This window comes from Petromyzon marinus, unplaced genomic scaffold (genome assembly GCF_048934315.1).
Source record: "Petromyzon marinus isolate PM22_M1 ecotype Great Lakes invasive population unplaced genomic scaffold, UKy_Petmar_22M1.pri1.0 PM_Scaffold_211, whole genome shotgun sequence".
Lineage (NCBI taxonomy): Eukaryota > Metazoa > Chordata > Hyperoartia > Petromyzontiformes > Petromyzontidae > Petromyzon > Petromyzon marinus.
Genome location: NW_027423182.1, coordinates 52501 through 64593, shown reverse-complemented (window position 1 = coordinate 64593; position 12093 = coordinate 52501). Strand labels below are relative to the sequence as shown.

General features: G+C 37.6%; 1 protein-coding gene across 1 annotated transcript in view; it reads left to right on the top strand.

Annotated features, from left to right (window-relative positions):
- LOC116958768 (ETS domain-containing transcription factor ERF-like) overlaps positions 1-12093 on the top strand; it is a 146994-nt gene that overhangs the window by 87908 nt on the left and 46993 nt on the right. Inside the window, exon 4 of the mRNA XM_076063855.1 lies at positions 9233-9392. Coding sequence (XP_075919970.1) covers positions 9233-9392 — 160 coding nt within the window. The remainder of the gene's footprint in view (positions 1-9232; positions 9393-12093) is intronic.

Genomic DNA, 12093 nt, shown 5'->3' with positions numbered 1-12093 from the left:
TGATGATACTACTACTAGTGTGTAACTATTACCATTACTGATGATGATACTACTACTAGTGTGTAACTATTACTACTACTGATGATGATGATACTACTGTGTAACTATTACTACTACTGATGATGATACTACTACTAGTGTGTAACTATTAGCACTTCTGATGATGATGATACTACTAGTGTGTAACTATTATCACTACTGATGATGATGATACTACTACTGTGTAACTATTACCACTACTGATGATGATACTACTACTGTGTAACTATTACTACTACTGATGATGATTCTACTACTAGTGTAACTATTACCACTACTGATGATGATACTATTACTGTGTAACTATTACCACTACTGATGATGATACTACTACTACTACTGTGTAACTATTACCACTACTACTGATGATGATACTACTACTGATGATGATGATGATGATACTACTACTGATGATGATACTACTGATGATGATACTACTACTGATGATGATACTACTACTGTGAGTGTAACTATTACCACTACTGATGATGATACTACTACTGTGTAACTATTACCACTACTAATGATGATACTACTACTAGTGTGTAACTATTACCACTACTGATGATGATACTATTACTAGTGTGTAACTATTACCACTACTGATGATGATACTATTACTAGTGTGTAACTATTACCACTACTGATGATGATACTACTACTAGTGTGTAACTATTACCACTACTGATGATGATGATACTACTGTGTAACTATTACTACTACTGATGATGATACTACTACTACTAGTGTGTAACTATTAGCACTACTGTTGATGATACTACTACTGTGTAACTATTACCACTACTGATGATGATACTACTACTAGTGTGTAACTATTACTACTACTGATGATGATACTACTACTACTGTGTAACTATTACTACTACTGATGATGATACTACTACTACTGTGTAACTATTACTACTACTGATGATGATACTAGTACTACTAGTGTAACTATTACCACTACTGATGATGATGATACTACTACTGTGTAACTATTACTACTACTGATGATGATACTAGTACTGTGTAACTATTACTACTACTGATGATGATACTACTACTACTGTGTAACTATTACCACTACTGATGATGATACTACTACTGTGTAACTATTACCACTACTGATGATGATGATACTACTGTGTAACTATTACCATTACTGATGATGATACTACTACTAGTGTGTAACTATTACCACTACCGATGATGATGATACTACTACTGTGTAACTATTACCGCTACTGATGATGATACTACTACTAGTGTGTAACTATTACCACTACTGATGATGATACTACTACTGTATAACTATTACCACTACTGATGATGATACTACTACTAGTGTGTAACTATTACTACTACTGATGATGATACTACTACTAGTGTGTAACTATTACCACTACTGATGATGATGATACTACTGTGTAACTATTACCACTACTGATGATGATGATACTACTAGTGTGTAACTATTACTACTACTGATGATGATACTACTACTAGTGTGTAACTATTACCAGTACTGATGATGATACTAGTACTACTGTGTAACTATTACCACTACTGATGATGATGATACTACTACTGTGTAACTATTACCACTACTGATGATGATACTACTACTAGTGTGTAACTATTACCACTACCGATGATGATACTACTACTACTACTGTGTAACTATTACCACTACTGATGATGATACTACTACTACTGTGTAACTATTACTACTACTGATGATGATACTAATACTAATGTGTAACTATTACCACTACTGATGATGATACTACTACTAGTGTGTAACTATTACCACTACTGATGATACTACTACTACTACTGTGTAACTATTACCACTACTGATGATGATACTACTACTACTGTGTAACTATTACCGCTACTGATGATGATACTACTACTACTATTGTGTAACTATTACCACTACTGATGATGATACTACTACTGTGTAACTATTACCATTACTGATGATGATACTACTACTGTGTAACTATTACTACTACTGATGATGATACTACTACTAGTGTGTAACTATTACCACTACTGATGATGATACTACTACTGTGTAACTATTACCACTACTGATGATGATGATACTACTACTGTGTGTGTAACTATTACCACTACTGATGATGATACTACTACTGTGTAACTATTACCACTACTGATGATGATGCTACTACTGTGTAACTATTACCATTACTGATGATGATACCACTACTACTAGTGTGTAACTATTACCACTACTGATGATGATGATACTAGTACTACTGTGTAACTATTACCACTACTGATGATGATACTACTACTAGTGTGTAACTATTACTACTACTGATGATGATACTACTAGTGTGTAACTATTACCACTACTGATGATGATGATACTACTACTGTGTAACTATTACCACTACTGATGATGATACTACTAGTGTGTAACTATTACTACTACAGATGATGATACTACTACTAGTGTGTAACTATTACCACTACTAATGATGATACTATTACTGTGTAACTATTACCACTACTGATGATGATACTACTACTACTACTGTGTAACTATTACCACTACTGATGATGATACTACTACTGTGTAACTATTACTACTACTGATGATGATACTACTACTAGTGTGTAACTATTACCACTACTGATGATGATACTACTACTGTGTAACTATTACCATTACTGATGATGATACTACTACTAGTGTGTAACTATTACTACTACTGATGATGATACTACTACTAGTGTGTAACTATTACCACTACTAATGATGATACTATTACTGTGTAACTATTACCACTACTGATGATGATACTACTACTACTACTGTGTAACTATTACCACTACTGATGATGATACTACTACTGTGTAACTATTACCACTACTGATGATGATACTAGTACTACTGTTTAACTATTACTACTACTGATGATGATACTACTACTGTGTAACTATTACCACTACTGATGATGATACTAGTACTACTGTTTAACTATTACTACTACTGATGATGATACTACTACTGTGTAACTATTACCACTACTGATGATGATACTACTACTAGTGTGTAACTATTACCACTACTGATGATGATACTACTACTAGTGTAACTATTACTACTACTGATGATGATACTAGTACTACTGTGTAACTATTACTACTACTGATGATGATACTAGTACTAGTGTGTAACTATTACTACTATTGATGATGATACTAGTACTACTGTGTAACTATTACTACTACTGATGATGATACTACTACTGTGTAACTATTACCACTACTGATGATGATACTAGTACTAGTGTGTAACTATTACCACTACTGATGATGATACTACTACTAGTGTGTAACTATTACCACTACTGATGATGATACTAGTACTACTGTTTAACTATTAGCACTACTGATGATGATACCACTACTACTGTGTAACTATTACCACTACTAATGATGATACTACTACTGTGTGTAACTATTACTACTACTGATGATGATACTACTACTGTGTAACTATTACTACTACTGATGATGATACTACTACTGTGTAACTATTACCACTACTGATGATGATACTAGTACTACTGTGTAACTATTACCACTACTGATGATGATACTAGTACTGTGTAACTATTACTACTACTGATGATGATACTACTACTGTGTAACTATTACCACTACTGATGATGATACTAGTACTGTGTAACTATTACCACTACTGATGATGATACTACTACTAGTGTAACTATTACTACTACTGATGATGATACTAGTACTGTGTAACTATTACCACTACTAATGATGATACTACTAATGTGTAACTATTACCACTACTGATGATGATACTACTACTACTATGTAACTATTACCACTACTGATGATGATGATACTACTACTGTGTAACTATTACTACTACTACTGATGATGATACTACTACTGTGTAACTATTACCACTACTAATGATGATACTACTACTGTGTAACTATTACCACTACTGATGATGATACTACTAGTGTGTAACTATTACCACTACTGATGATGATACTACTACTGTGTGTGTAACTATTACCACTACTGATGATGATACTAGTACTACTGTGTAACTATTACCATTACTGATGATGATACTACTACTAGTGTGTAACTATTAGCACTACTGATGATGATACTATTACTGTGTAACTATTACCATTACTGATGATGATACTACTACTACTGTGTAACTATTACTGCTACTGATGATGATACTACTACTAGTGTGTAACTATTACCACTACTGATGATGATACTACTACTGTGTGTGTAACTATTACCACTACTGATGATGATACTACTACTGTGTAACTATTACCACTACTGATGATGATACTACTACTACTGTGTAACTATTACTACTACTGATGATGATGATACTAATACTGTGTAACTATTACCACTACTAATGATGATACTACTATTGTGTAACTATTACTACTACTGATGATGATACTACTACTACTGTGTAACTATTACCACTACTGATGATGATACTACTACTACTGTGTAACTATTACCACTACTGATGATGATACTACTACTAGTGTGTAACTATTAGCACTACTGATGATGATACTACTACTAATGTGTAACTATTACCACTACTGATGATGATACTACTACTAATGTGTAACTATTACCACTACTGATGATGATACTACTACTGATGATGATACTACTACTGATGATGATGATACTACTACTGATGATGATACTACTAGTACTAGTGTGTAACTATTACCACTACTGATGATGATACTACTATTGTGTAACTATTACCACTACTGATGATGATACTACTACTACTGTGTAACTATTACCACTACTAATGATGATACTACTACTACTGTGTAACTATTACTACTACTGATGATGATACTACTACTACTACTGTGTAACTATTACCACTACTGATGATGATACTACTACTGTGTGTGTAACTATTACTACTACTGATGATGATTCTACTACTAGTGTGTAACTATTACTACTACTGATGATGATACTACTACTACTACTGTGTAACTATTACTACTACTGATGATGATACTAATACTGTGTAACTATTACCACTACTGATGATGATACTACTACTACTACTGTGTAACTATTAGCACTACTAATGATGATACTACTACTGTGTAACTATTACCACTACTGATGATGATACTACTACTGTGTAACTATTACCACTACTGATGATGATACTACTGTGTGTGTAACTATTACCACTACTGATGATGATACTACTACTACTGTGTAACTATTACTACTACTGATGATGATACTAATACTAATGTGTAACTATTACCACTACTGATGATGATACTACTACTGTGTAACTATTACTACTACTGATGATGATACTAGTACTAGTGTGTAACTATTACTACTACTGATGATGATACTACTACTAGTGTGTAACTATTACCACTACTGATGATGATACTACTACTAGTGTGTAACTATTACCACTACTGATGATGATACTACTACTGTGTAACTATTACCACTACTGATGATGATACTACTACTAGTGTGTAACTATTACCACTACTGATGATGATACTACTACTGTGTAACTATTACTACTACTGATGATGATACTACAACTACTACTGTGTAACTATTACACTACTGATGATGATACTACTACTACTGTGTAACTATTACTACTACTGATGATGATACTACTACTGTGTAACTATTACTACTACTGATGATGATACTACAACTACTACTGTGTAACTATTACACTACTGATGATGATACTACTACTACTACTGTGTAACTATTACTACTACTGATGATGATACTACTAGTGTGTAACTATTACCATTACTGATGATGATACTACTATTACTGTGTAACTATTACTACTACTGATGATGATACTACTAGTACTACTGTGTAACTATTACTACTACTGATGATGATACTACTACTAGTGTGTAACTATTACCAGTACTGATGATGATACTAGTACTACTGTGTAACTATTACTACTAATGATGATGATACTACTACTGTGTAACTATTAGCACTACTGATGATGATACTACTACTAGTGTGTAACTATTACTACTACTGATGATGATACTACTACTGTGTAACTATTACCACTACTGATGATGATTCTACTACTACTGTGTAACTATTACCACTACTACTGATGATACTACTAATACTGTGTAACTATTACCACTACTAATGATGATGATACTACTACTAGTGTGTAACTATTACCATTACTGATGATGATACTACTACTACTACTGTGTAACTATTACCACTACTGATGATGATGATACTAATACTGTGTAACTATTAGCACTACTGATGATGATACTACTACTAGTGTGTAACTATTACCACTACTGATGATGATACTACTACTAGTGTGTAACTATTACCACTACTGATGATGATACTACTACTGTGTAACTATTACCACTACTGATGATGATGATACTACTATTGGGTAACTATTACCACTACTGATGATACTACTACTGTGTAACTATTATCACTATTGATGATGATACTACTACTATTGGGTAACTATTACCACTACTGATGATGATACTACGAGTACTGTGTAACTATTACCAGTACTGATGATGATGATACTACTAATGTGTAACTATTACCATTACTGATGATGATACTACTACTAGTGTGTAACTATTACCACTACTGATGATGATACTACTACTGTGTGTGTAACTATTACCATTACTGATGATGATACTAATGTGTAACTATTAGCACTACTGATGATGATGATACTACTACTAGTGTGTAACTATTACCACTACTGATGATGATGATACTACTACTGTGTAACTATTACCACTACTGATGATGATACTACTAGTGTGTAACTATTACCACTACAGATGATGATACTACTACTAGTGTGTAACTATTACCACTACTAATGATGATACTATTACTGTGTAACTATTACCATTACTAATGATGATACTACGACTACTACTGTGTAACTATTACTACTACTGATGATGATACTACTACTAGTGTGTAACTATTACCACTATTGATGATGATACTACTACTAGTGTGTAACTATTACCACTACTGATGATGATACTACTACTACTACTGTGTAACTATTACCACTACTGATGATGATGATACTACTAGTGTGTAACTATTACTACTACTGATGATGATACTACTAGTGTGTAACTATTACCACTATTGATGATGATACTAGTACTAGTGTGTAACTATTACTACTACTGATGATGATACTACTACTGTGTAACTATTACCACTACTGATGATGATACTAGTACTACTGTGTAACTATTACCACTACTGTTGATGATACTACTACTAGTGTGTAACTATTACCACTACTGATGATGATACTACTACTGTGTAACTATTACTACTACTGATGATGATACTACTACTAGTGTGTAACTATTACTACTACTGATGATGATACTACTACTAGTGTGTAACTATTACCACTACTGATGATGATACTACTACTAGTGTGTAACTATTACCAGTACTGATGATGATACTACTACTGTGTAACTATTACCACTACTGTTGATGATACTACTACTACTGATGATGATACTACTACTGATGATGATACTACTACTGATGATGATACTACTACTGATGATGATACCACTACTACGGGTGATGATGATGATACTACTACTGATGATGATACTACTACTGATGATGATACTACTACTGATGATGATACCACTACTACGGGTGATGATGATGATACTACTACTGATGATGATACTACTACTGGTGATGATACTACTAATGATGATGATGATGATACTACTACTCATGATGATGATACTACTACTCATGATGATGATACTACTACTCATGATGATGATACTACTACTGATGATGATGATGATACTACTACTACTCTGTGTAGCTACTACTACTGATGATGATACTACTAATGATGATGATGATACTACTAATGATGATGATGATACTACTACTCATGATGATGATACTACTACTCATGATGATGATGATGATACTACTACTACTCTGTGTAGCTACTACTACTGATGATGATACTACTACTCATGATGATGATACTACTACTCATGATGAAGATACTACTACTGATGATGATGATACTACTACTCATGATGAAGATACTACTACTGATGATGATGATACTACTACTCTGTGTAGCTACTACTACTGATGATGATACTATTACTACTGATGATGATACTACTACTACTGATGATGATACTACTACTGATGATGATGATACTACTACTGATGATGATACTACTACTACTGATGATGATACTATTACTGATGATGATGATACTACTACTACTGATGATGATACTATTTCTACTGATGATGATACTACTACTACTGATGATGATACTACTACTACTGATGATGATACTATTACTGATGATGATGATACTACCTCTGATGATGATACTACTACTACTGTGTGTGTAGCTACTACTACTGATGATGATACTACTGATGATGTGTGTATAGCTACTACTACTGATGATGATGATACTACTACTGATGATACTACTGATGATGATGATACTACTACTGATGATGATACTACTACTGATGATGATGATACTACTACTGATGATGATGATACTACTACTGCTGTATGTAGCTACTACTACTGATGATGATGATACTACTACTGATGATGATGATACTACTACTGATGATGATACTACTACTACTGATGATGATGATACTACTACTGATGATGATGATACTACTACTGCGGTGTGTGTAGCTACTACTACTGATGATGATGATGATGATACTACTACTGATGATGATGATACTACTACTGCTGATGATTATACTACTACTGATGATGATACTACTGATGATGTGTGTATAGCTACTACTACTTCTACTACTGATGATGATGATGATGATACTACTACTGATGATGATACTAATGATGATGATACTACTACTGATGATGATGATACTAATGATGATGATGATGATGATACTACTACTGATGATGATACTACTGATGATGATGATACTACTGATGATGATACTACTGATGATGATGCTGATACTATTACCGCTGTGTGTGTAGCTACTACTACAACAAGAGGATACTGCACAAGACCAAAGGAAAACGCTTCACCTACAAGTTCAACTTCAGCAAGCTGGTGCTGGTCAACTACCCCATGATGGAGCTATCAACGTCGCCTCTGTATGGAGCATACACTCACCTGGCTGGGAGTGCAACAGAGGTGAGCTGACACAGGGGTAAAGGTATAACCCACCCAGGTAGCCTCGAGCATCTAGCAGGGATATAGGGGCAAGTAGTGTTACATGAAGGGAGAGACACACAGAGAGACACACAGAGACACACACAGAGACACACAGAGACAGAGACACACACAGAGACACACAGAGACACACAGAGACACACACACACAGAGACACACACACAGAGACACACACACAGAGACACACACACAGAGACACACACACAGAGACACACACACAGAGACACACACACAGAGAGACACACAGAGACACACACAGACTCACACACAGAGACACACAGAGAGATACACAGAGACACACACACAGAGACACACACACAGAGACACACACAGACTCACAAACAGAGACACACAGAGATACATAGAGACACACACACAGAGACACATACACACACAGAGACACACAGACTCACACACAGAGACACACAGAGACACACACACAGAGACACACAAAGACACACAGACTCAGAGACACACATACAGAGACACAAAGAGACACACACACAGAGACACACACAGAGACACACACAGACTCACACACAGAGACACACAGAGATACACAGAGACACACACACAGAGACTCAGACACAGAGACACACAGAGACACACACAGAGACACATACACACACAGAGACACACAGACTCACACACAGAGACACACAGAGATACACAGAGACACACACACAGAGACACACACAGAGACACACAGAGACACACACACAGAGACACATACACACACAGAGACACACACACAGAGACATACAAAGACACACAGACTCAGAGACCCACAGAGACACACACAGAGACACACACAGAGACACACACACAGAGACACACCGAGACACACAGAGAGACACACAAAGACACACAGACTCAGAGACACACATACAGAGACACACACACAGAGACACACACAGAGACACACACACAGAGACACATACACACACAGAGACACACAGACTCACATACAGAGACACACAGAGACACAGACTCATACACAGAGACAACAACAACCGCCATTCACCACTAAGTGGTTGTGACATCACCACGATGCTTGTGCCAGGCTATGTGCACCCTGAGGCCACGTGAAGTGTCGAACGCCCGCTGGCAGGAGGTCACGGGGCAGACCCAGGTGCCACGGGTCGACTGACTAAGATGACTGGCTGATGCACCACCTGTGCCCCCCTACTGTGCCAACCTGCTGTGCTTTAGCCACCCGGCGCTCCGCTCGCTGTTGTGAGCGCCGCTCCTCCGCCCTCCGTTGTTGTTGGAGGGCGACTGCCTCCAACTGCCCAATAGCAGCGTCCTTCACGAGCCTCCTCCACAGAGGCCGATCTTGACACCACTGGTACCAGTCATCGGCAAGTCCACTCAGCTCCACGTCCGCCTGTACCACATCACTCCATCTCTTCTCTAGACCTGAAGGCAGGCCAGCCTAAATGTTTCTAACCGGCGAAGATGTTCCATTAGGGGGGTCCACGTTTCGCAAGCGTAGAGAAGGGAGGGAATGACCGTGGCCGAGAAGACCTGAAGCTTAGTGCGGAGCGACAGACCAGGTAGCTTCCACACAGCGTTACGCAACCGATGAAAAGATATTGCCGCTCGACTGATTCGGAGTGAGACCTCTGCTGTTAAACCGAAGCCGGTCATGAGCACACTGCCCAGGTATGGGAAACTCTCCACTCTCTCTACAACTGCCCTATCACCAATTGGGAGTGGAGTGTCCGATGGTACAAACAACCCAGGCAGGTGCTTAGTTTTGGTGGGGCTGATGGTAAGGCCCCACCTCTTAGTGGCACGCTCCAGTCTCAGCAGCAGCGTCTCCAACTCCTCCTCTGAGTGAGCAGCAATTACCAAATCATCGGCATACATAACATGGTTGAGCAATAGGGAGCCATCCCTTGACCGTACCCGGGCATCGATCAGCCTCCCATTGTAGCTGTACCAGATTGCAATTCCTACGGAACAGCTATTGAAGGCGTCACGAACTATGTGGTCGAAATAGATGTTAAATAATGTGGGAGCCAGAGGACATCCCTGTTGGACCCCAAGGTGTACAGGGAATGGCTCTGACTCCCGGCCATGTAGTTTTACCCATGAAGGTCCTTAATGATCGTGAGCAGCGGGTCAGGGACTCCAAAAGCACGAAGAACAACCCAGAGCCCAGGCCTACTGATGGTATCATAGGCCTTGACCAGGTCAATAAAGCAGAGATGTAGGTCTTGTTGGAATTCCCTACACCTCTGCTGTAGCAGACGGACAGAAAATATGGCATCTGTGCAGGACAGCCCTTTCCGAAACCACATTGGGGTTCCGCAAGCCTCTCCTCAGCGTGCCTGGCAAGGCGATGTTGAATAATCTTTTCCAGGACCTTTCCCGGCACACTGAGGAGTGAGATGCCCCTGTAGTTGTTACAGTCTGTGCAGGGCATCCTTCCAATCCTCTGGAACCCGTCCAGTGGTCCAGACTGTTGTTATGATGTCATATAGGGCAGTCTGTGCACAAACGCCACCCTCCCTCAGCATTCCGCTTGGGAGATCATCTCTACCCGGTGCCTTTCCTGGTCTCAAGCTCTGGATCGACTTCAGTACTTCCTCAACACATGGCACCTCAGACAATATTTGAGGCACCGCAGCCTCAGCAGGGTCATCCCCACTTTGTG